This window comes from Zonotrichia albicollis, chromosome 2, assembly GCF_047830755.1.
Source record: "Zonotrichia albicollis isolate bZonAlb1 chromosome 2, bZonAlb1.hap1, whole genome shotgun sequence".
Lineage (NCBI taxonomy): Eukaryota > Metazoa > Chordata > Aves > Passeriformes > Passerellidae > Zonotrichia > Zonotrichia albicollis.
Window position 1 is genome coordinate 57290510 of NC_133820.1, and position 26723 is coordinate 57317232.

At 44.4% G+C, this 26723-nt stretch overlaps 1 protein-coding gene across 2 annotated transcripts; it reads right to left on the reverse strand.

The window, feature by feature from the left end:
• Positions 1 to 3052: 3052 nt before the first annotated feature.
• On the reverse strand, positions 3053 to 8098 carry LOC102062223 (gap junction beta-2 protein-like). Of its 2 annotated transcripts, none has more exons than XM_026790593.2 (2): positions 7973 to 8098; positions 3053 to 5692 (listed from the first exon to the last, which is right to left on the reverse strand). In XM_026790593.2, exon 2 carries the CDS (start codon positions 5668 to 5670, stop codon positions 4993 to 4995), a length of 678 nt encoding a protein of 225 aa, XP_026646394.1. In that variant the 5' UTR covers positions 5671 to 5692; positions 7973 to 8098; the 3' UTR covers positions 3053 to 4992. The 2 variants fall into 2 exon arrangements, with proteins under 2 accessions (XP_026646394.1, XP_005482596.1); XM_005482539.4 differs by having other exon boundaries at positions 7928 to 8066.
• Positions 8099 to 26723: the final 18625 nt, after the last annotated feature.

A 26723-nucleotide genomic window follows, 5' to 3' on the forward strand; every position in this document is an offset into this window, starting at 1 on the left:
TGTAGTCACTTTGCTGCTCTGAGTCTTTGTGCACGTGTGTGTAGAGGAATAACTGGGGTTTTTTATCTGTGCTGGACAGATTGTGGAAGCTGTTTTAACTGTATATTGAATACTCAGTCCTTGGAAAGGATGCAATACCTAGGGCAGGGACATGACAAACTGTAAGCAGACATTACGCTAACGATGCAACATAATAGGTTTGAAATCTTTACCACACAATAATTATATTTTTTCTGGCACCTGTTGCAATGATCTTAACAAACAATGTTTGATTAAACTGTTCTGATCCCTGTGAACATGACGCAGTTGTCACCTTTATCTTTCAATTGGGAAAACTCAGGAACAATGAGAGTCCGGGTTGACTCTGTACAGCAGGACTGCCATTACACTTTCATATCAAGTAAAAGAATTCTTGTGATGAGGAAAATGTTGATAGTTGGATGCTAAACAGATAGCAAGTTTTCCAATCATCACAACAGAAGTGCAGCATTCCTCCTGCTAATGTGTGGATTGCTGAGAGGTGTGGGAGGAGTTTTAATATGTTGTCGTAAAGATTGAACCTCTACAGCAAAGTATCTGCAGAACACTTTTAAACCCTATTTCCTTATCTTGATTTACACAGTTTTAAGCCTGCTACTGTCTTTCCCAGATGATGTGTCTAAATTACCGCAATTACCAAGACAACAGAAAATATACATCTTGCAAGCAAGTAGACCTGCCCAGCACAGCTTGTCCATTGAAAATGCCTTGTACTTCAGACCAGTGTGTCTGCACCATACAATACAGTATTCCTTTTCCTGGGGACTGTTCCATGCTGTGACTGGAATTCTGGCTCTTAGCAGCACACAGAATATATGCTGCTGTTCAAAACATCCATCTACAACCCACAGTCATTCATGGCTCAACTCTACAAGTTCTGAATTCACTGAAAACATACTTCCCTAAACTGTACATCATTCTGATACTGTCACTCCTTTTCCACAGAGACTTTTGCAAGCATCTGTCAACCTGGTGGTATTCTTGGAGAGGATGTTTTTAATAGATAGCTAATTCAAATACAGTGGATTTGGCTATTCAAATACATAGATGTGAAATAATCTCTGAGTTAGTGGCAATGATTAAACTCTCAGAAAAGGGAGAAGGTAAGTGCAATGATGTGACCAATTCTGGTATTTAAATCTACAGTAGGATGGGAGACCAACCATAGCAGGAGCAAAGAATGTACTCAGAGATGGAGAGTCTGAGATGTGACTTGTTTCCTCATCTGGGTCTTCCAAGTTAAAGATCAGTGCATTTCCAAGCCTAGGTTATAAAGACTTTCATTTGGTGTCTAGGAAACTTTGTGTGGAAAATAGCCAAGTCAAAGCTGAGCCAGCTTTATAGAAGAGAAATATAATCCATAAGAGAAAATGACAGTGACAAGCTAGGTTGGTCAGATGGGGGACAAAAGTGTAGGTACCTTCTGAACTATCTTGAAAGTCATTACCATTAGTCTTAGCTCATTAAGCTTCAAATAGTTACCATTGCCCTTGCCACTGTCTGCAAACAAGTTCAAATGACTGTGTAGATAATAAGATGGTAAAAAGTCAAATGACCCTGGTAATACTCTGGGTAGTGGCTGTCCTGAACACCAGAACTGGTGAACAAAAATACAGTGCAATCCTTTGAGTGTGATTTTCAGGGTAAACCTCATTAGCCTAATTTTGAGGTGAGGAAATTATAATTAGAAGAAAAAAAAAAACAACAGATTAATTTTCATCAGGTTTACTTTCTAGCAAAGTGCTTTTAGCTGTTCCTTACTGCTACAGTACACTTTTTACAAAATAAAACAGCTTGTTAATAGAGGTACTATTTTGAATTGAACCTCCATAGTACAGGATTGCATTTCTCTGTATGGACCATATAATTTGTCTTTTATCAGATATAAAATAACTTAGCATGCTGGCTTATAGTATCTGTAAACAACCATAGCATATTTTTATACTTGTCTATGAAAACTTTTAATAAAGGTACTTCTATATCCAGAAGTCATAAATACAGATCTATATTCTGGTTTTCTTTTAAATCACACTTTCTCCCAAGGTAGTTAGGATTTCTTTTCTGTCTGGGTCCATGAGTAACCAATGAAGTTTGCTTCCCCTCATCTCCTTACTCTTCAGACAAACATGTTGCTAGTTTTGGTTTCAAGGTTTTGGATCAAAGTTTAACCTGATTGAGTCAATGGTAATTTTTCCTGGCAATCTAAGGCAAAGAATAATTTCAGCCAGTCCCGTTCCTACACTCCCCAGTTCTAATATCACATTATTAGACACTTCATGGCCTGGCTGTGCTGGACACTGAACAATGAGGAATCAGCTGCTTTTACAGTCATGACGTCAGATTTGTTGCTTAAGTTTTCAACATGCTTTGTGATCTCTACTCTGAGGAAAGCCTAGAAACTAAGTACCAAATGCAGACACTACTAGTGCATTTCAGGAAAGAACACACAATTTCAACACAGCAATGTGTTTTAATCTGTGTGAAATCCATTTGGAGGTCAACTATGCAGTGTAGCACATGTAGAAATAGGTGCAATTCCCATGTTCCGATAAAGTATCTGATGTTTTTCACAAAGCAGCTTTTCAGTCAAATTAAATGTACACAGATCTCAGAGCTATCATGGCCTGATGCTGCAGTTCTGGATCAAAGCCCTCTCTTGGCTACATCCAAACACTTTCCCCAGTGCTATCTTTCTTTGCTCTCTGATAATCTTGTTGCCAGACTGCCAGTTGAAGATAACTTCATAGTGTTAGTGGTAACAGTTTTGGTGTGTCTCATTCCAAGTTCCAGCTAAATTCAAAGGTAGGCGGTGAAAACAAACTCCCTATGGAGCTGGTTAAGTTTATCATTGGCCTTTTCCAGCTGCAAGGCTGTCTTAAGCAGCAGATTTGATTTCAAGTGGAGATTTCAGAGTACCAGGCAGTGTAAGCAATGGAAACACCAACCTGCAGCAGAAAGCTAAAATCCTTACACTGGCCCTTGGCTATTGAGTACAGTATTGGTGCACATCCACTATGGTAAACAGATTTTTATTAGAAACATTAGGTAGCACACAGCGTGTATAAGTAATACAGAAAATAGACACCACAAAAGTGCTTTAATTGTAATTTCAGGAAAAAAAATCTTGTTACAAAAGAAATGTAATACTAGAGCACTGGGACTAGTTTGCTCTTTTTGAACATGTAAATGGAATAATGCAGGAACTCTATCAAGCACAAACCTGGTATGTACCAAAGTGTGTTCTTTGGAGTTGAATTAAGGATGTGTTCACAGTCCAGGTTTCCAGTCCAGCTCATTATGAATGACCTTCCAATGTTTTCATGGTTTTTATGGTTTTCTTGCTTTCCTCTTAGATGACAGATTTCCATCTGCAGACAAGTTGTAACAGTGGATGTATCTCACAAGCAAGGTAAGCCTATTTATGCTCCACTTTCAAGGCACGGTAAAGGGTCATGGGTGTTAATTTATACAGTTTTGTTTACTCCAACAGTGACAAATTTAAATGTACTGCAAAAGATGAATGCAAATAGAGAAGCTGAGCTAGTGCTCATTCCTTTGAGAAAAGCCAGTTATTACAGCTAAGGAGGAGAAACACCTTTCTAAAGCTGGGTTCAATGGGCACTTGGGAGATCAACTGGGTTGCCCTATATGCTGCCCATCACAGGCATAAAACACCTTTTGAGACAAGACCAGACTGACTCATATAGTAGTTCAAATTACTAATATACAATTTACAGCACAGCAGTGTGAACTTTAAGAAAAATATCAAGTTCCCTCTCATTTGTGATTGGGTCCCTTTGTTATTTTAGCTCTCCAAATTGTCTGTAATTCCTGCTAGGCCAACTTTAAGAAAAGGAATGGTGATTTAATCTCACTATGTGGAATGTCAGAGAGACTGGGAGTGGTTTGCTCATTTGAAGGGCACCTCAGATAGGGAGAAGGCTTTATGAAGAAGAGCTAGATAGAAAAAAAAGGAACACTTGAAGGAGTACTGCATATCATGTTGTAATTTGAAGCACTTCTTTTGGATAACCAGCAGAACAAAAAAAAAAAAAAAAAGGCTTTTTTTTCTTGGTTTTTATTGGAAAAAAAAAAGAAGTTTTAAGAGTATACAGCTGAGTGAGGCACAGTCAGGTGGTAAAACATCTCTTTATCAGATGAAGTCTACTGTACTGAGATTCTTCACACCATATTGTGAGAAAACAAGAGAAGTTATTGCACTGCCTCATTCCTCCCAGAGGTGACAATCCCTTTTTTCATCTGATCAAGAGAATGAAAAATTAACTTCATTCCTCCCACTGCTGTAGTCTTTGTGATTATGGGGAGGCAGCATTGACCTAATGGCATTCACAGGCAGTTGATACTGGGCACCCCCAACCCTTAAGGAAATGCTTCTCAGTGCAGGCAAGAAGATGAGAAGAAAAAACATGCTGGTGCCCAGCAAAGCTGACAGCATGCACTGCCAGACTACTTAGAGAGGGCATGTAGTATAAAGACAGTCACCTCCCTGTCTTTTTCCTTCTCAAAAGCTGTGATGTGCACCAAAAAAATCCTTTACCCCACTTTTCACCAAAAACCTTTGATACTGTATTGCCTCTGAGCCAACACAGTGTGTTTGTGATTCCTGCATGTCCTCTGGGCACTAGAGCCTTCTCTGGTCCTTTCCACTCCCCAGTGTTTGAAGAGTTAGCTGTCCCAACAATAGGATCCCAGCAGTAGGCATACTTGGAGAAGCTGGTGCCATAAGGCCGCTCTCTCTAATTGTGGATGCAGGAATACTGATCTTTAAAACCTGCCTTAGCACCAGCTTCCCAGGGAGGCTATCAGTTTTAAAACACAACAGAATATTCATTTTTTATCCTTTCCTTGAGTATGAAAATATTGTTTATTGTTTTCTTACACCTAAGAAAGCTGAAGGGAAATGGGGAACCAGTAAATCCTGAACCCGGGGACTTATTTCAAAACTGTTGCTTTCCCAGATTCTTTTGTGCAAACTTTTATCACTAGGTAGCACAACTCAGCCAGATTCAACATCATGCAGATCCCAGATACAGCAAGCATGAAAATAGTAAATGTGGTTTTCTCAGTGGGCCGAGACACGAAACAATCCACAGTGTTGGGGCAGGGCCAAGCGTCGCACTTCACCAGGCGGGGCATCTGGAAGCCATCGTACATATAATAGAACACGTACATGAAGACAGCCTCAAAGATGATCCTGAAGAAGATGCTGCTGGTGTATGTCCACCACAAGGGGCCCCGAATGTGAAGCCTTTGATTTTTTAGCTCTTCAATATCAATTTTCTCACCGTTTCTGAACCGCCTTTTCTTCTCATGCCTGGTGTAAGCCACATGCATGGCCACCAGCAGCGCAGGTGTGGAGACAAAGATCAGCTGCAGGGCCCAGAGTCTGATGTGAGAGATGGGGAAAAAGTGATCATAGCAAACATTTTTGCAGCCAGGCTGAAGCGTGTTGCAGACAAAATCTTGTTGTTCATCTCCCCAGACTCTCTCTGCAGCCACAACCAGGATCATGATACGGAAGATGAAGAGGACTGTGAGCCATATCTTCCCGATACTGGTGGAGTGCTTATTCACACCTCCCAAAACACCCTGCAGGGTTCCCCAGTCCATCTTCTCTTCTGTGTCCTTTTACCTGCAGGATGACACAATACACAAAATGGTCACTTTTCAAACTGTGAAAAATCAACTCTAAACCTGTGAAAAAGAGAACTTACTAACAGTCTCTTCAGAGCCATAGGCAAGTGTAAGTCGCTTTCATTTATGTCACCGATATGTTTATGGATTCAAACAACTTATTAAACTATTTCTTTCCATCAGTTTATGATAAGACAAGCATACCTCAGTGTATTCCTCAACAAGGCTTTGGGCAGGAAATTAGTTCATCTTAATACAGTTCCTCTGTACATCCTCCATGTTCTCCTGCCCTTTCTGTGGTGGACTCTGGTTAGTATTTTGCCTTTCTGTGTACTTCCCAAAGCAAGAAAAATTACTATCACTGCATGAGTTAAGCCACATCTAGACAAACTAGAGTCTTCTCTAGCATTTTTACAGGATTTCTTTAGCAACACCATAGCCCTAGAATGCTGAGATGCTTTCTTTAAGCCAGAGGTAAGTACAATTTGGCCTTTTTCAGCAGTAGTCCTTGCTCCACAGAGACACCTGCAGCAGGCCTCCAAGGCTTTCTGTTGCAGCTCAGACAAGGCCCTTAATCTCAAAAGGGTGATGTTTGAATTTGCCAACACTGGTGAGAAGCCTCAAGCCAGCTCTGTCAGGGCTGCATGCTTATATAGCACAAACCAGCAGGCAAAGGCAGAGAGAGCAGAGCCTGCCCTTCCACATTAATTGCTATGTCATCCAAAAGAGAAGGTAGGCAGAGTCAGAGTTGAGAAGAAAAAGCCCTCATCTGAAGAGCTTATGTTGATTTTCCAGATGCTATCACACTCCAGCAGAATACAGAAAGTCAAACATCAGAGAAGTTCCATTTCAGCTTTCCTAATTCTCTTAAAAAACTAAAATCCACTCTTTCCCATTTCTGAAAGTAAGCTTTGCTGAAGTTCAGACCTCAGTCTCAGGGCTCGGCTTTCACTGATTGCAGCCATTTGGAAGCTATCACTGAAGTGGACAAAACTTTGAAACCCGACCTGGGAACCTGCATAGCTGGTCCATCATGTCTCAAGGCTAGACTGGGAGAGCCCCAGGGGCCATGGATAAGAACTCCATCTCCTCTTGGTGCTGGCTGTGTGCTGTGGGGAGAGCAAGGTACCTTGCAATGCAACACAGGCCAAAGTCTACAAAAATCTCTCATTCTCACACAGCAGAGAGGGGGGGGAAAAAAAAACTTTTTACCCTGGTGCAGTTACATCCCAACCAAAGGGCAAAACCTGCCCCAACACATACCCTTGGAACAAGGGCCTAGCTTGTACGGACAAGCCTGGAGGCAAGAGGGAGAGGTCAAATTTACTGTGATGCGGAAAGGTAAAACTGGGTAAGGCAAAAAAGAAAACAACTTTGAGAAGATGACTGGAATTCCTGAGACTTCTCATGCTTTGTCTCTGCTGAAACTGGCACCATTTTATACTGAGCTAACCTACAGGCTAAGATGAGATAGCTGCATAATTCTGTTAAGAATTCCCTCATATCTGTTGCACAGTCAATAAAATGAAGTCAATTAAACCTTCACAAGAAGCTAATCAGAACTGAAGGAAAGTCTGAGAAGTGCTGAGCTGAACAGCCTGGGTTCCAAGTGCCATCTCTCACTGCAGTTCCGAACCAAGGCTGCAACTTTTGGGGGAGCAAAAAACTCTTCCCCCTCTTATCTGCCACTACCGAAACACTGCATTAGGTTGTTAGGGAGTCAATCCATCCGGACCCCCAAGTCGCCAACCAAGACACCGTTATTTAAAACCGCTCCAAATTCCCACTCTGGGTTAGTAGCTGGATGCCAGCCCCTCCCTCCCACCAGCCGACCTTTATCCCGCCGAGTTCCCGCGCGGCTGGGAGCCCTCAGCGGCGGGAAGCGGCAGGATTGCCGTCCGCTCCTGTCAGCGGGCACCCGCGGCAAACACCGGCTTCGGCTCGGTGCTCCGACGGCTCCTTCCGGGACGGGCTGCGCGGTCCGAGCTCCGGCCGGCCGCAGTCACCGGCCCCGGCCCCTGCCCCGCCGCTCCCGGGGCTCACAGCCCCCGCCCCAGCACGGCTTGCCCGGGGCCGGGGCTGCGGCGTGGCTGCCCCAGAGCCGCCGGGACGGCCCCGACCCGAGCCCCACTCCAGCACACGGGCCGCCACCCGCTCGGAGGGGCGCACAGCCTAATCCCACCTCGGTCCCGATCCCACCGCTGCGGAACGGGGAAGCCGCTCCGCACCTCACCTGGCACGGCTGGGCAGGACACAGGGAAACCGCTTCGGACCTCACCTGGCACGGCTGGGCAGGACACGCGGGACGCGACAGGCGCGCCGCGCTGCCCCAAGGTCCGCCGGTGGCTGCGGAGCGGGCGGCCCCAGCCTCTCTGACCCCGAGCTTTAAGGTCCCGCCCCGTTCACCTGCAGCCGCTTTTAACCCGCCCCCGCCCGCCCCCGCCCTCGCCCCGCTCCTCCGGCCGCCCGTGGAGGCGGCGGTGGGAACCCGGGGCGGAGCTGAGCCGAGCCGGGCCGGGCTCTGCCGTGCCCGCGGGGCGGGAGCTGCTGCGGGCAGAGCGGGACTGGGGCCGGTGCCCCCCGCGGGAGGGCCCTTGGGTTCGCCCGGCACGTCCATGAGCACAGGGCGCGCATCGGGGGGAGCGCACCCGGTACCCTGCAAATGCGGCCCGGCACCCGGATTGATTCCCAAGTGTTGGCAGAAAACACGTCCCGCAGGGAAATCAGTCCCGTGGGACGCTCCGAAACTGCCCCTGAACCGTGGCAGCTAGAGGAAATCGTCATCTTGAAAAAGCTGGGACAATGTTCAGATAAAACGCAGCTACCATGGATTTTCTCCGGGGTAAGGCAGGGCTACAGAGAGAAACTTCAGAGACCTTCTTAGAAGGCCTGAGTTTGGAAGACAAGGAGTGGGTAAACTAGCTAATGAATTGGTCATTAAAAATTCTCAGTAGCCAGATGTAGGGATAACAAGGGCATCAGACAGCTAAAGGCAAGATAGAAGTAAGATCTTGGTTTTTCTTTGAGAAAGAATTCCTCACTAGGGTGTACAGCCCTGATTTTACTGCTACTGCGCAGAGGGAGTGAGGATTAAAGTTGGTTTTGTGAAAGTAATCTAGCAGGAAGTATAAAGGGTGACTCAAATCAGAGTTGCCATGTGAAGATCTGTCACTAGGTGTTATTTGTCTGGTGATTGACCTCTATTGTTCACAATAAAAAAATAAAAAATTTCTTCTTATTATAGTACTCTTTAAGCCTCATCTTTAAGGAGGGGTTTTGTGGACGAAGTCCAAGCCATCCAGGTATGAATTACTTGTATCAGCACTAGAAGCCCTTACCTTGGGCTTTGCTTGTAACATGTAAAGTATACCCAGTGTTCCTGTCAGGCTCAGGTGAGCCTCATACAGTCTGCACTTCACCCAAAGCATCCAACCAAGCATGACTTCTATTAAATGATGCTTCATTACAACTTAGTAAAGAGTTTTGGCTTTCCAAAACACTGACAAAAATTCCTACCAGAAATGAATGCTGTGTAGGAAAAATAATAAAAATTTGTCTGAGTGTAAAAAGTGTTGCTGAAAATGCTGTGTTTGTTACTGTATATTGAAGTAAATCTCTGTATATTAAGCCTAGTACTGAGTTTGGTTTTGTGACATGTGCCTGGGAGTAGAAATGCTTTCATCAGTAGGGACTTAATATTTAATTTGATCTAGTAATTTGTATAGAATTACTAGAAACTCAAATTTTTGTGTGTATCTGCAAAATTACAAATTCATTTGGCTTTGTGCTCAGAGGTGTAGAAAGTTAAGTTGGACTTCATAGGATATTCTGGTTTGGAAGGGACCCCCAATGATCATTGAGTCCAACTCCTGGCCCTGCACAGGACACCCCAAGAGTCACACCATGTGCTGGAGAGCATTGTCCAAACACTTCTTGAACTGTGTCAGGCTCGATGCTGTAACCACTTCTCTGGGGAACCTGTTCCAGTATTCAACCACCCTCTGGGTGAAAAACCTGTTACTAATATCCAGCCTAAACCTCCCGTGATACAACTTGAGGCCATTCCCTTGGGTCCTGTCACTGGTCATCAAAGGGGAGAGGTCAATGTCTGTCCCTCCTTTTCCCCTCTCAAGGAAGCTGCAGACTGCAATGAGGTCTCCTCTCAGTCTTCTCCAAGCTGGACACATCCAGTGACCTCAGCCACTCTTCACATGGTTTCCCCTCAAAGCCTTTCCCCATCCTTGTTGCCCTCCTTTGGACACTCTCCCATAGTTTAATGTCTTTTTTATGTTGTGGCACCCAGAACTGCCCCCAGCCCTGGAGGTGAGGCTGCCCCAGAGCAGAGCAGAGCAGGACAATCCCCTCCCTTGCCCAGCTGGCCATGCTGTGCCTGATGCCCCCAGGACAGGGCTGGCCCTCCTGGCTGCCAGGGCACTGCTGGCTCATGTCCAGCTTGGCACAGACCAGGACCCCCAGGTCCCTTTGTGTGGCACTGCGCTCCAGCATCTCATTTCCCTGTACATCCAGGGTTGCTCCATCCCAGGTGCAGGGTCCAGAGCTTTCCCTTCCTGATCTTCATCTGTTTGGTGATGGCCCAGCCCTCTCATGGCCCTGGCCCTCCCAGGTCTCTCTGCAGGGCCTTTCTGCCCTCAGGCAAGTTGACAGCTCCTCTCAATTTAGTGTCATTGCTGAACTTAGCGTACCTTTGAGTCCTGCATCCAAGTCATTTATGAAGATGTTGAAGAGCATAGGGCCTGAGAGAGAGCCCTGTGGAACCCCAGTAGTGACAGGTCACCAGTCTGATGTCACCCCATTCACTGAAACCCTTTGTGCCCAACCCATGAGCCACTTGCTCATCGGTTTGCATGGCATGTTTATCCAGCTGTGTGCTGGACGTTTTGTTCAGAAAGGCACTGTGAGAATATTGAAAGCTTCACTGAAATCTGAGATCTTTAAATAATCTAAATAGAAAGATCTCAAATAGTTAACTATTTTTTTATGAAATGATACTCAGGTTTGATAGATGGTAATTGTAAATGCTAGGAAGAAATTCACAGCTTGTGTTGCTCAGTACTGCCACAGTGTTTTTCATTTACAATCAAACTAATTCTGTGTTAAAGCTGAGTGCTCCTTTTAGTTTCCCTGATTTTTGTTTGTTTGTTCATGTATGCAATGTTTTATTTGGGAAGGAGAGGGAAATCCTAGCAAGGAATTCTGACAGAGCATAGATCCAGGGTTAAACGCTTGTTGTATACACTTTTCTTAACACCTGTCTCATTGGCAGGAGGTGCATGAGGCAAGTTTTAACAACTCTGGAATTTTAAAAGGTCCATCTTAAGCAAGGGGTAGCATTGAAGCTGGTGAATGCTATGAAGTGTTCGTTTACATACAAAACGTTGTTTCTTGTGGGTCATAAAATAATGCGGAAATAAAAGCTTCATAAAAATAGGAAAATAAATACTGTTGTCACTTCCTCAACTCAGAAACAGGTTTTAGCCTATCTCAGGATGGCAGAAATCTTGGCATCATCTCTCAGTAATGCCCTATGGCTTTCTAAAGACTGTGTTTTCATCTCTGCTTTCAACAGCCCCCAGGCACCTCCAGAGGCTCAGTCTGGATCTATAATTTTAATATTCTTAATAGCCCTTGTTTCACTCTCTGCTTTGCCTAACGATGTTTTGATGTCACCTCTATATGGCTTATATAAATATTTAATATTTATACCATATATATATATATATATAAATCCACATGATCCTGGAGTAATTAACTCAGTAGCTTAATTATGTGTGGTGAAAGAGAAAAGACTTTCATTTCCTATTAACTTGCTCTTATATAATTACACAGGACATTCCTGAGTCCTCATCTTTGGGAGTAATACTAATTATCTTTTCCTGATCATCTCCTTTAAGAGTATAAACTTCTGAGAGCATAAACTTCTGTCATATCCTCTCTCCATCCTTTTTATTCTGTGCTGAAAGGCCTCATTTGTTGAAGCTCCATGCAGGAGCTGTTATATAACTTTATGATTCTCATCACAACTTGTGATGTGTGTCATTTTTACAAGAGCAGTCCAAGTACCTGCACAGTTTATAAATTCACAGAGCAATGCTTCCTATGGCATTCGCCATAATTTTCTAGTAATCCCTGTTTACTTGTTTTCATTTTTCAGGCACATTATAGCAATAAGTTGATTTTTTCATAGATTCTTTCCCAAGCATTGTTAGAAATTAGAACAGTACCTCCTGGAGTACACATACACCCATACACTTGAATAGGTGTATTTTGAACTAATTTTCACACTGTGTATTAGTTTGCATCAGCAGATGCCCAGGTTCACTTGCAATTTTATTATGCTGTTACACTGGAAAAGATGTGCTGCTCCTCATGGTCAGGTTTAGTTTTGACTACCACAAAGCACCGCTTTTACAATTCACAAAGATTTTGATTTTTGCTGATTCATAAGTGCAGCAACCTCCTTATTCTTTTGCTCTTTTGCTTCAAATGGGGCTCTTTCAACATATAGCAGCTTACTCACTACTTGTCATGCACAACTGTCATTTTATCAATTGGAAATGCAGCTAGAGACTCAGACCACACTTTGGAAATAGTTTTCCTTTCTTTGAGGCTGGATTAAACATGTCAAACCTGGCATTTTTGCACTATCATCAGCAATAAACGCACCTTCCCAGTTCAACTCAGCATGTGTAACCAGTTTGCTCTGCTGTTCAAACACTCATTTTAGTCATTATATGACCAAAAATACTGTACTTGCTTAGCCCTTGAGCAAATAATTTTGTGTCCTTCAGTATCTTTACATGTATATTAGTGTCTGAAATACATACCCAGTCATTTTTATTATATGCACTTTAATTGCCCTCCCAGCCTTTTAAAAAATAAGCCTTTTATTTTATAGAAAAGTGCCTGAAGTGCTGTTGGCAAGGTCTGCCTAATACAATTATTATTAGTTGTAGGAGCTCAAATCCATAAAGTCATAACTCCCATGTCTATTACACAGCATTAATTTCTTACAGCTTACAGCGCCACCATGTTGGGTACAACTCTGCCTCCTCTCTCCCCACACAGAAGTAATGGGCTCATGTGTCACTTTCAGGGAACATTTTATTTACAAAGAACAAACTTTCATTGTTTGACGTAAATACTTCGTCACTTTATCATCTTTCAGCTTTTTCAACAGTAAAATGTGATAAAAATACTACTGTGGTTTATGGCGTAGGAGCAGGATCAGGGACTGAGAGGCTGCTCTGTGTGTGAAAACAGCACTCAGCGTGCTTTGAGAACTCAGCTCGATGTAGGGCTGCACAGATGCTGGTTTGTGTCAGTGTTGCCGCAGGTGACTCGCAGTTCTCTGGCCATGGCATCAACCCCTTGATCATTACCGTCTCCGAAGGCTTCTCCTCACAAAGCTTGAGACCCCTGACAAAAAAGGGCAGCACAGAAGACATCAACCTTCTTTTATGTTTGCTGCCTAATTCAAATAATTTAGGAGACTTCTAGAGAGGACCGCAGCGTCTGGTTTGCTTCTCCGAGTAAGAGTTGTCTTCCAGAAGTTCCTCAAAATAATCTTCCAAATTTATTTCATAAAGCAGCATGGGTTCTGCCTTTTCTCTTGGCTGGGCAGGTCAACAAGGAAGTTAAACAGGTTTCATCATTTAGTCCAGCTGAAAAAAAGACACTTTAACACAACACTTAGTGACACATTTTAAAGTGTCAATAGCTGCCCGATCCTTTGTTTCAACCCCCTGTGGCAACCAGAATTTTCTTTGTAGTAGCTCTTTGCCTTTCCTCCCTAATTAGAATAGTTAAGTAAGCTTCCCTCAGCTTCTCAGGTCGTTTGTCTAAGCCCTGCAGCTCCAGAGACACCTTCACAGGGCCACCGCCTGTCCCCTCAGGGGGCACCTGGCTGCCCAGCTCACCTGGCAGCGCTCAGGGTCTCCAGTGCCCTCAGCATTACATGGACACCGCTGCTTGTGCACAAAGGCTCAAACCCCCTCACGGGCGAGACAGAGTCGGTGGGTAGGACCCCTATTTCCTACCTGTTGCAAAAAAAAAAAAAAAAATAGTTAGTGATAGGGTGGGGAGTTTCATGCGAGTGATGCCTTTTCACAGAGAGGGTCACAAAGATGCACTGTAAGGCCAGGAACGGGCAGAGCAGGGTCTGTAAAGGAGCTTTGTGATTTTCTTTGCGTCTGGGGAGGTGCTTTCCGCTGTCTCTCCAAAGTAATCTTCCCCCAAAGAAGAGGGTGTAGGGCACAGCCAGAGCTAGGGGCAGGCCTTATGTTTGACCAATTCCCACCCTTTGCCATGCATATTCCATGTCTGTAAATGCACTATTAGAGTTCAGGCAAGCTTCTCAGGCTTACCGGGGAACACTTTTAATCTTTGATGCTTATCTGAGGAGGTTCTGTCCTTCTCTATCTTTTGGAGAACACAGAGAATAGAAGAAACCTCCATTCATTTACTTATTCACAGATAAGGGTGGGAAGAAGACAGTGAGAGATATCAGTGGCAAATACTCGAGGCTGGGGAGAGAAATTGCTAAAAGCTGGGATGATGGAGCTTCTATGGACAGCCATAAAAGCTGCTAAATACAATGCCAGTGAAGACTGAGGAGAGGCTGGATGCCAAGAACGGGAAAAGATCTGATTCTGCACACCCCACAGAGAGGAGGGCAAGATGTGGGTGGGAAGTGTGATGGTTAAAATTTCTGGTGTGAATCGTTGGACTCAGTGGCAGGAGCTCAAAGGGGATGGTGGGGAAGCAGACAGTATGTGAGAACGATTCCTCCATGGAAATTGGGCAGGATCCACATCTTTTGTATTGCTTTAATTCAATCAGAATAAAGTACATTCTCTTGGGGTTTTTTGTCAATATTCAAATCGTTGACTACGTGACTGATCCAGCAGTTTGCCAAGGTCTGAAATTCGTGTCCTGAATCAGATTAAAAACGAGAATAGGATGATTCAGTGGTTGCACCTATGTATGCATCATATTAACCAAGTCATCTCTTGCATGCAAATATATAATGGGAAACATTTCCTCTTGCTAAACTATTTGGAGATAAAGGAGTTGCACTGGGAGTTGAAAGGAGCTGGGAAGGAAGAGTCATGAGGAACTAAAGGGATACATTTGAAATCTCATACTGTTAACAGAATTAAGAAAAGCAGTGACTATTAAATGAGCTTTCCAGGCAGAAGCTGTGTCAAGCCTACACCAACATGTTCCTCCAACAGATCCATGCTGGGTTATAGCTGTGCCCTGTGCCCATGTGTCTGTGTGGTGCTCTCAGTCAGTGACAATCCCAGGGCCCTTTGGGTGCTATCCCCATGCCCAGTGCTATTCCCTGGAGATGAGAACATGCTTGTGAAGCTGTCTGGGATGTATCCAGGCTGTGCTCTAGGACATATGGACAAGACAAATTCTCAAATGCCCATGCTTTGTTTTTCCATTCCCTGGGTTTTTTCTTCATTCCCCACTCTAAAACTTCTTTCCTGGCGGTTCAAGGACTTGTGAAACACCTGCCACACATCCCATAGATGGCTCCTTCAGTGGCATAGCCAAGTGGCTCTCTCCTTGTTTGTGGGTATCCAAGAGCAAGGGCTCCACTCTGGGCTGAAAAACATTTAGCACGTGGCAAGGGGGTTATGCACATAGTTGGGAGAAGGCTCAAAATCTGCTGACTTTCAGCAGCTGTCTGTATTCAGTGCAGGAGATTACAAAGGAACACAGGGTGACAGGGTAAGATTATTATGCTGATAGGGCAAAATCTGCAGCACCTGAAGAGCTCTTGGGCACTGAAGCACACAAAGCTGTGAGCAAAGCTGGCACTGGTGCCCCTGGGCAGAGACAACATTAGGAGAGCTCCTGTCCTGACAGGAACCAAGCAGGCAGCTGCATGCTCAAGCTTGGCTGCTGTTCTGTTGGTCAATGGGCAACAATTTGGAGCTGTAAAGTTAACAGAAATTATGCAAGACTGTGAAGCTTTGTTTTGTGCAGGAAATAATAAAGGAAGCTGAAGTAGGCTTCAGGAAGACTTGTTTGGCCAAGGGCCAGCAAGTGTGTAATAAAAAAGGATATACATCCAGGTTATCCACCACCTTGTACCTAAGAGGGAAATGTTGCCAACAGAGTGGGGAGAGGTCAGCTTGCTGGAATGATTCTGCTGACCTGAAATAACCAGACACAAAACCAAAGAGCAAAGTACACAGAAATGCTGCTGAGCTGAGGGCAGTTTCCTTTGTCAGAGGAAGGCAGAACATGCTTCTCTGGAGTTTGGGGGATGTGGGGCTGGAGTACAGCATAGCATTGATGCTTAGAAGGACTCTTCTAGACAAACTCCAGACTAGCTCCACAAGTCTCAGATACTGTACTTGGTATGTAAAACCTCAAAAATAAATGCATGAATTAAGCCAGGGAAAATGTTAGATACCTTGCTAACATTAAAAAAAAAAAACAAACAACCACAAAAAAATCCCAACAACTTTTTTACTAAAATAATTATTCTGCAGCTGAATAAAATGTTCATGGGCCAGTGTGACCTTTTTCTTGCCCAAGTGTTTCTGGTTTGCTGTGTTTGTTTCCCGCATTTTCTAGCAGTGATAAACAAATGTTAGGTATAAATAGAAGAACTTTTGATTTTAAGGGCTTAATAATGGTCAGTGCTTATAATTTATGACCCTTACTGATAACTTGGGATAACAGTTGAAGACAACAACTAGGGACTGAACCAGTATTTCATTAAATGAGTCAATAATTGATGACAACATGAATTATTATGAATAGCTATGAGAAGGGTGAAGTAATGGTTTTGTATTCATCCATTTCATAACTCTTGTCTGTAACAGGTTGGAAAGGAGTAAGGATGTTGGCTCTTCTCCTGCTTTGTTCAATAAGAGGTGGAGAACACTTTGAACAAGGCAGTGTCCTTGGGGTACAAAGGCTGCTGGTGAAGAAATCCCTGGAACTCTTGCCCCAGTAGCCTGAATAATCTGTCTGCTATTTTAGGCTCTCCTTGACATCCTTCCAAACTTTACGTGAGTTCTTCCCAGTTCTGACTTTTCTAATACCCCTTTTTGTTGCCCTTTTCCGTCCTGTCACTCTCCCCAGTCTTTTTGCCAGCAGCTGCCACAGGCTGGAAAAAACTGAGAACTTGTCGCACTTCTGTGTTTTTGTCGAGTACCAAGAAATCTCTGGTGTGCAGAAAGGTCCCAGAGAGAAGAAAGGCTTTTCCCTGGGTCTGACTAGGTGGTGGAAGGTGGCTTTCAAGCTCTTTGAGGAGACTTGTACTGGCAGATCTGAAAAGAAGGTAAGCTGCAAAGTGCCAGGATGTTCCCTGAAATATCTCAAGGACTTCTCTGCAGGTACATTTTAACTACACAGAACCAGGGAAAGGAGCTCAGGTGGTCATTAAGTCTACACATAGGCTGAATCAACTGGACTTGGAACAAACCAAAAGGACCAGATCATTTAGGACTGGATCAGCAATTATTGCTAAATGAATATGAGGAAGGAGTCCTTGATTTCTGTCTCCAAAGGGTGGTGGAGCCTCAGGGAAGATAATGTTCCAGGTACCAGCATCTCTTCTCCATGCTTGTCATCATGCTGCTTACCACAGCATTCCCAGCAGAGCCCACTGAAGGGGTTTGTGGGAAGGGTTCTTGTAGACATGGAAGAAACAGAGATATTATGCCAAGAAATTGCAAAGAGCCACACAGCATTTCCTCAGAAAGGCCACTGAGCTTATTCCTAAGAAATGTAGGCATTCAGGACCACAAAAACTCCAAATAAATACAAGAAATATCCCTTTCAACCAGTACCCTAAAAGAAGGAAAATCAAATCCCTTTGGGTCAAGAATGTTTCTACCTCTGCTCTTCATTTTATTCAAGTACACCATAAAGGGATTTGCTTCAGGCTGGAAAAGGTGGACATCCAATAAAACCACTGTCTTTTGCACTGCTTTTAATATCCAGATAGTCTCAGTACTTAAAATCTGGCACAAACTCAAGGGCTCCAGCTGAACAGGTGCTTGGTGACTTGCTGGCATAATTTAATGGGTCAGTAGATAATTTCTTTTGCTAATAAATAATTTTTTTCCAGGTTGCTGCTCCTTATTTGAGGTTCTTTCTCAACACTATCACATGCCTGCTGCTGGGTGGTTCCTGTTTGAGCTGACATTTTTATGAGTAAATGGTGGGTGGCAGAATAAACTGACCACAGGGGGGAAAAATCTGTTCCTTTGTTATTTGACTACATGAAAGGATAGCATTTTGCAAAAGAGGTTGGAATTGTTTGAGGCATGCTCAAGGGGAAGTGCCCAAACCCGACACATGAAGGGCATGCTGAGTTGTGTTAGCTGGGGATTCCTTGCTCTTGGGGCTTTAGCTGCTCAGAGTGACCCCAAGATATGTCAGAAAGTCTCTTTTCCCAGTCTGGTGGTCAAAGAAGGACTCAGAACTCTTCATTTCTTGGTCTCAAGGTTGTTTATTGTTTCTTATCCATAAAATTCTTTCTCCTGTCCAGCCGAGGACCGCTCAGCAGGTCAGACAGAGGCAAACTGCCTGCCCCTGGGGCAGTGTTATCTTTTTATACTAAAAAACTACATGTACATTATTTACCATAACTTCCCAATACCTATCACCTATGTTAGACAGTGAGCTTCTACTCTAAACCAATTCAAAAGTGCCAACATCACAGCAGAAGATGGAGACCAAGAAGAAGAAGAAGAAGAAGAAGAAGAAGAAGAAGAAGAAGAAGAAGAAGAAGAAAGGCTGGACATGCCCAGATCCCTCCATCTTGCCCCCTGAACCCCCATTCTAAAAACCCCAAAAATCTATTTTTCATCGTGTGATAAATTCTCTATCATTCTACTTAAATTCTCTTGACTTATAATTCTTTGTATAAAGGTTGGTAATTTTTTCCATGGATCAAGATCAAAGGCACAGGGATCTTGGGCTCTGTGCCAAGGTCTCTGAGCCCCCTTGGGCAGGGTCTCAAATCCTCCAGGGCAGCCAGAGCAATTTCCTGGGTTCCCACACCTTACCAGAGCCCCTTATCTGTGCTAGGATAGCCCTCCAAGACACCCCCAGGTATAACTCTCTTCTGTCCAACCTGTGTGTGCAGTCCCTTCTCAGTCTGGCCTGTGAAGAAGGGCTGGGATGTCTTTCCTGGTCAAGGCAGCGCAGAGGAATTGGATGTTGGGCTGACTTGGCACATAGCCACGAGTACAATTGCAAAAAAAGCAGGAAAAGATTGCTCCCCAAATGTGTTGGGGTTTCAGAGAAAATGGAGAAGATGGGAAGAGAGGCAAATTTCAGGTCTTTCTGACCCACAGGCTGTGAGGTTCCAGACCAAAATGAGACCAGGAGGCATTCACAGTGGGGCCAGTGGTGGGAAGAAACAGGGTGTTCCTGCTGGCATTTGCCTGATATGGGTTGGCTGCTGTCCTGAGTTATGCAGGGGATGTTGTCTGGACACCAGAAAAATAGAATTAAAACAATCTCATAGCAACTCTGTACATGTCTAGTTTGTGCAAAAAGTGTAAAATAAATCAGGTCTAAACCACACCAGGTGTTTTACTGCCAGATACTTTATCATTATGGGTAGAGCATCAGGCAAGGGTGTTCATAAATCACTTGCAGTAGTTTCTATTATTTCAAAAGAGATGGAATCTACTGGAATTTATTTGGATTGACAGCATTTATGTGAAATTCCATTCAAGATCAGAACATGCAGAGTTTTCAGTTCCTGCCAGGGATTGCAACTGCTGTTGAAACACTTTATTTCCAAACTGCAGCCCACAGCCCCAGATGAGGTCATTCTTCCTTGTGTCAAGACATGTTGCATTGTTGTACAGCCTATTGTATGTCCCAGGAACAGGTATTTTGCCTGTAAGTCAGCAAAATTCCATGCATGTCTATAACTTGAGAGACATGAAATAAAAAACATAAGGGCATAAAAAACAAGATTGTTCATGCCCTTTTAGCTATGCATAGCTCCAGCTGGCCTGGTTAATTGTATTTGCATCTCTTTTTCCTTTTCCGTGGTACTCAGTACACTTTCAGCACTACCCAGTAATGTAATAGCACTGCCTGCTGATGTGAAAGTCACAGCATGATCTCTAAAAATAGCTAAATTAATTATTATTTTTGTTTTTGCTTATTTGACATGTGCTATGACAGAGTTGTCGCCACAGTCCAGCTCCAGGAATAAACCAGCTTGTGCTCCCTTTGAAATTCCAGAGAGCAAAGGAAGAGATGGGGAAAGTTGTCTAAATACTCTCCAATTTGGCCCAGAAGTTACTGGCCACATTTCTGAAATCCACCACATTCTGGAAATGCTTACATTTCTATACCACAGCCCAGGATGGCTTGTGAGCTGTGCCAGTAGGGGAGATACTGTCACCTCTTTCTCCTGAGGTTAGATGGACATGTGGGCTTGAACCTTGCAGTCTAAAGGAATCACTTCAGCAACATGTTTCAGTCCTCAGTGGTGCCTTCCACCCTCTGAAAATTATTGTTAACCCCCAAAATAACAAATATTTAGGCTTTTGCTGTTAGTATTGCTGGGCTTCGTAGTGCTGAGAATTTACCCAAGCTTCAAATTGGTTTCACAGCACTGACAGCTTACCAAACTAAGCTAAAATTATGTAAATAATTTTTACAATAAGGTTAATTGAAATATATCTACCACAGGAATTTTCCAGGATTTTATCAAGATAAATATAAAATTAATTTAGTTAATCAAAGCAGCCTTTCTGATACAGGAAATGCTCAAGCAAGATCAGGTAGCCCTTACTCTTCAAGCATTCTTCAAGTCAAATACAGCTGAAGTATGATCCAGGTGAATTTGATGCTACTTCTGATTTGCAGATTGTGACATCTTATTTCTAATAGTCACTTTTTTTCATTGGTTAGTAAGTATGCAAAAAAGTAACATTTCTTCCTGTCTTTCTAACAAATCCATCAAGAAACAAGGCCTTTTCTGCTGGCTTTTAATCATGTTTAATAGCTGGCTATTCTTCAGTGGTCGATTAGATAATATCTTCCAGGTCTTTGGTGAATGACACTGCAAAATACCAGAACTGTTAAAAAAAAAAAAAAAAAAAAAAAAAAAAAAAAAAGAAGAAGAAAAAAAGTGAGAGTTAGCTTGCTGAGGAGTAAATTAAGCTGGTGAATTGTGTGTGAACCAGGTGATGTCACAAGACCATTCGGGCCGAGGATGTACAGCAGCACAGGCTGGTCCTCCAGAGGCTGTGGGGTGTTCCCTTTGGTTGGTGATTGGCTGGTAGGATGCCTTTGACTGCCAAAACCTTTGACTGCTAATTAGGATTTCCTACACAGTGATAAAGGGGTTAGATAGGTTTTGGGATGAGATCCAAGAGACTATTTAGGTACTTATAGGATTTAAACAGATGTCAGACACCTACTCAGTTCAGAGCTTTAATAAAGGAAACCCCCATCCAGCTGCCACCCAGCCCTCCAGGCACTTGAATTCACTGGATGGCTTCCACTATCCCCTGTGGACGTTGTTCACCCACATCTCCTCTCTCTGCTGTCGCTTGAGGGACCGGAGGAATGGACAAGGGGTTTCTCCATGTAACCCCATATAACTTCCATATTAACCCCACCTCGGTGCTGGGAAGAACAGGAGAAATGCCAGAGGGACAAAACGTGGGTGGCAGTTTGGCAAGTCAGGCTCTCCCTGCAGAGGAAGCTCCAGCGCGACTTCAATCTTTACAATAAGCAGTGGATAAGCACAAAAATAAGCTTGGAATCAAGGTTATCTCTCTTGGCGGTGAGGAAGTAAAACTGAGTTATGCAGCATTCCCCTTTCAGTTCTAATTCCTGTGAAATAATGCACAGTAAATGCAGTTCCAGGTTATCAGTTTCACATGTCTGTGAACAAGTGAAGAAATTACTTCATTGCTGCTGCTCTTTTTCCTTACAGTGACCAAGAAAAAGGAAGGTGTTTCTGGTCATCACTTCTCACCTGTGCTGGGTGTGGATGCACTTTCCAGCTCTGTGCCAGAAATCATGTGTGTCTTTGAGAGCCCCCTTTGGGTCTCTGACTCCCAAGGACAGCTGAACCTGCCTCCCACCCACCAGCACAACTAGGTGATGTAGTTATCTATTTCATTAGCAATATTTTTCTTTACACATCTAAATATTTTGCTTCTTGTTGTTGTTTGTTTTGTTTTGTTTTTTCTCTCTTTCATATCAGGGCATGGAGCAGAGGAGACTGAAGTGCCTGCCTAGACAGTTCTTGTTCCTGAAGGTGTTCAAGCCACAGGAATCCAGGGACTTCGATGAGGAGTTAAAATCTTTCCTTGAAATTAATTTTATTTTTCACCTGCCATACTGGTAAAAAGATCTTTCCTCAATGTGCCTTAGTTCCTTTCTGATCCAAACTTTTCTTTCATAATCTAATGATTTTATCTTCTATCAGACTCTTTTGCTGAAAATATCCCTTTAAACATAAATAATTATAAGGGATGCCAAAACAAAACTTGAGTCCTTAACCGAGGTTTTAAAACATTTGCTGGGAATCCTACTTTTTGCTACACTTATTCTGTGTCAATACAAACTCTTATTTTCATTATTCCTCCCTTTGGAACTGTGGGATCAGAGCTGGGTTCAGCCCCATTTGGAAAGCTGTGGTGTGGGAGACACAAGTGCTCTTGCTCTCTGCACAAGCCTTATCTGCTCTGGGAAACTTTGCAGGGACTGGTGAACTAGTTAAATTTTTACCAGATAAGAAACCAAAAACTGAGTAAATAGCTGAGTGTGGCAATATTTTTCTGACAGCCTCTCTTGGGTGCTTTCAAATGTTTTTTTATTACCCTCAATTGAACACACACTCTGTGCCTACCTGGGCAATGTTTTAATTAAAGCCAAGTCATCATTCCTAGTAACAGGATTAAATTTTCCCTCCTGTGTCACTCACATCTGGCTAAAAGCTGCAAGAGCCATTCCAGGTTCATTGTTGTGAACTTTAGCCCCAGGAACATACTGGGAATTTTACCTGGGCCACAGGGTTCACCAGTTGCTTTACTTTCCAGGCTTTTCACATCTCCTAGGTGGCATCAAAGGACTCTTTCTCAAGGCCATTGTCATGCTATGTATCATGTCATCATTTAATATCTGCCAGATGTTGTTTAATAATTTTCCCAGATGTCCCATAGGCATAACTGAGACAGGTCACTGGCCTGAGAGGTGCATCATGTAAATTATAACAAGGAGATGGTGGTGTAAAATACTGGCAGAAGTTAGATTAGCCAGGACTGCACTGTGGTTTTGCTAATATAGAAAGGCTGCACCATGCTGCTCTGGTTTGTTAGGAGGAGAACCAGCTCTGCCTCTGGGTCTGAAGGAAGTCAAATAGCCTGACTGCCATGGACTAAGGGTTCTGTTGGGTTGGGAGTCAGCAGGGTGTAAAACCTTCCTGCTTTACTGATCTTGCTGTCCCAAACTTCTCTGATTCATGGGCTCGTACACAAATAAATGGCTACCCAACATCTAACACAGCAGGAGAAAAAAAGACTCTTGGATTTGTTAAGCCAGAACATTCTAGGGAGCTCTCCCCCTTTGACTGTAAGTAAAGAAGTCCTTTCTGCAGCCACCAGCAGAAACTGGAAGTGGCTGAAGTGGCTGTGGGAGCATGACCACACATCAGTGTAGGCTCTGCAGCCTGCCCAGCACAGGGGCACCATCACGGCTGGCAGAAATTACAAATCTAAGGTGGAGATCTGCTGCCAGCAGGTAATAGCTGCTGTGTGAAATGGGACTGGTGTTGCAAAAGGGGAGTGCAGAAAGAGTCTGGGTGGTATTGCAGTGTTTTAAAGGAGGTACGCCCTTCCTAAGGGCCCGGCCCAAGCCTGCTTGGAATCAACAGGGATTTGCTGAGTGACAGTGAGGAGCTTTGGGTCTGAAATATCTGCAAGCTTGCAGAAAGGGCCAACCTGATGTTCAGAGCATTGGCAGGGTGGGGAGGCTGAAGTGCAAATTCTAGCATTGATGGGTGTCCTGTCAGCTCAGGCAGGAGGTGGCCATGGTGACAAGGTGCAGGGAGTGGCACTCCTGTCCATACGCCTCTTGCCAGGGATGGGACAGGGTGCTGACTGGGGCCCTTGCTGGGACTTGATGGCTGAGTCAGGGTTCTGCAAGAACCTCTCCCTGCCTTTTCCACCCACGGACCCACCTGTCCATTGCTTTGTGTGTCAATCACAGCGTTGAGTGCTGCTTTCTGGAGAGATGCACCCAAGCCATCTGGCTCTGCGCGCGTGCTGGAGAAGCAGTCATACTCCAGAACTGTGTCAGGGGTGCAGGAACGAGCGGGTGGGAACCTGCAGAAATTTTGTTTGCACCCCACCCCCATCTTTTTTTGTGAAGCTGATTTTCAGCTTCTGTGGAAGTTGAAGAGAGGCCATTCACCTTTACGTGCCAAAGCTGAGAAGTACAAGCCTGACAATGCAAGGCTCTTCAGGGAAAGGGGCGTAGACAATGCCTCTGGCAGGGGAAAGGCTGCCACACCAGTCACGCTCTCAGTCTGCAGCCCATGCAATGTCCCTACAAAGAAGTTTGCTGTGGTGGAGATGTCTCTGCCCATGGGCCCACCTGAGGGGACAGCAGTGGCCAGTGTGGGGTAGGATCTCATCCTGACAGTCCCTCTGGCTTCAGAGGCCATGCTCTCTGAGAGCACAGCTGTCCTAAGGCACATGGAAGACAGGGAGGTGATTTGAAACAGCCAGCACAGCTTCACCAAGGGCAAGTTCTGCATGACAGACCCAGAGGCCTTCTGTGATGAGGTGGCTACAGAAGGGCTACAGGCGTCATTTACCTGCATTTCTGTAGGGCCTTTGGCACAGTCCACTCACAAAATCCTTCTCTCTGAAACAGAGAGGTGGATTTAATGGGTATGCTGTTCAGTAGATGAGGAATAGATTGGGATGGTCATATCCAAAAAGGAGTGGTCAATGGTTGAATGTCCCAATTGAGATTGGTAAAAAGTGGCGTCCCTCAGGGACCACCTCCATATTAGGACCAGACTGTTTAATATCCCCTTTCCTCTGCCATAGCAGATGGTTTGAAACCATATGACATTTAATTTGAGCCACTGAGATTATCTCAGTTGGTTAGAGCATAGTGCTTATAACACCAAGGTGGTCTATTTGAATATGGGCCATTCACTTAAGGGTTGGACTTCATGGTCCTTGTGGCCCCTTCCAACTCAGAATATTCTGTAATATCTCTATCAGTGATATCAGAAATACACAGTGGGATGAAGTGCACCTTCAAGTTTTCAAATGACACACCTGGACAAGTTCAAGAAGTGGGCCCATGGGAACCTCACAAGGTTTCAACAAAGCCAGCCTGGGTCAGGGCAACCCTAAGTATCCATAGGATGAAGGGAATGAGAGCAGCCCTGCTGAGAAGGACTTGGTGGTGCTGCTGAGTGAGAGACTGGCCATGAGCTGTCAGTGTGCTCTCACAGCCCAGAAGCCAAATGTGTCCTGGGCTGTATCCAAAGCAGCATGAGAGCAAGGCCAGGGAGGGGACTCTGCCCCTCTGCTCTGCTCAGAGCCCACCTACAGGGCTGCACCAGCTCTGAAGTCTTCAGAACAGCAAAGGTGTGGACCTGTTGGAGTGGGTCTAGGGGAGGGCCACAAAAATGATCAAAGGAATGGAAGGTCTCTCCTGTGAAGACAGGCTGAGAGAATTAAGTTGTTCAGCCTGGAGAAGGAAGGCTCCAAGGTGACCTTTTTGCAGCCTTTTAGTACTTAAAAGGGGCTTATAAGAAAGATGGTGATGAACTTTTTAGCAGGGCCTGTTACAATAGGGCAAGGGTAATGGTTTTAAACTAAAGGAGGGCAGATTGAGACTAGATGGATATAAGGATGACTTTTTTTACAATGAAGGTGGTGAAACACTGGAACATGTTGCTCAGAGAGATGGTAGATGCCCCATCACTAGAAAGATTCAGGGCCGTGTTGGATGGGACTCTGAACAACCTGATCTAGATGATCTCATTTGCTTTTAGATCTTTGGCCTGCAGGGTTGCTGGGATGGGCCTAGGTCAATGGAAAACAGAGTCAAAGTTGCAATGGGGCTGGACTGAGAGGGAAGGAGAAGGATGGAGCAGGGTGCTGGAGTCAAGGGCCACGGTGCATAACAGGAATACAGTCCAGCTGCCAGTGCTGCTGCACTTGTAGGCAGTCAGAGCTCCTGCCTATTGAAAGGACAGCAAGACAAGAAGGTGGGAGGGGATGCAGGGAATTTGCAAGAGAGATTTTTTTTTTCCAGAGGCTCTGATTAATTGTTTGGCATCAAAACCAATTTAAGCAATCTCTGCCCCAGGCATAACAAAGGAGAAATCACTGGGTGGGGAACAGCAGCAGGGATGGGCAGAGACAGCTGAGCCAGCTGCCATCAGAGAAAACTGGCTGAACTACCATGGGAGGATGGTGGTGCCCGTAGAGTATAACCCAGTCATTAGTAGGTGAGAGTCAGAGGGTTGGGGAGACCCTTTCCCAGAGGGATGGCTGCAGGGCAGCAGCAAGGGCAAGCACAGAGAATGTCTAGGGGCAGGCGTGCTTTGCAGTTCGGAGCAGCCCCAGCCAGCCTCTGGCAGTAGGGAAAGGCACAGGAAGTGGAAACCAAGAAAAGCACCTAAGCTTTTCCCTGCAGACAGCGTTAACTGTGACCCTACCAAACACAGCTGCCTTCTCTACTGAGGCCACAAAATACAGCAGGCAGGGGGAAGGTGACTTGGAGAAACAAGTCACTAAAGCTGTCACTTCATCATGGTGCTATCTACTAGGAATAATTTAAAGAGAGCACTGAAACTGTCAGGGACTTTACCTTGGCAGTAACAGAAATTAGGGATATTTCAGAGGAGAGTGTTCATAATGAGGACTGTACATAGAACGAGAAGAAATATTTCAGCCAAACACATCAGTCACAACTGGTCTTGCCTGCTGAGATGATCAATAGCTTTAGTGCTAGTGAAGCCT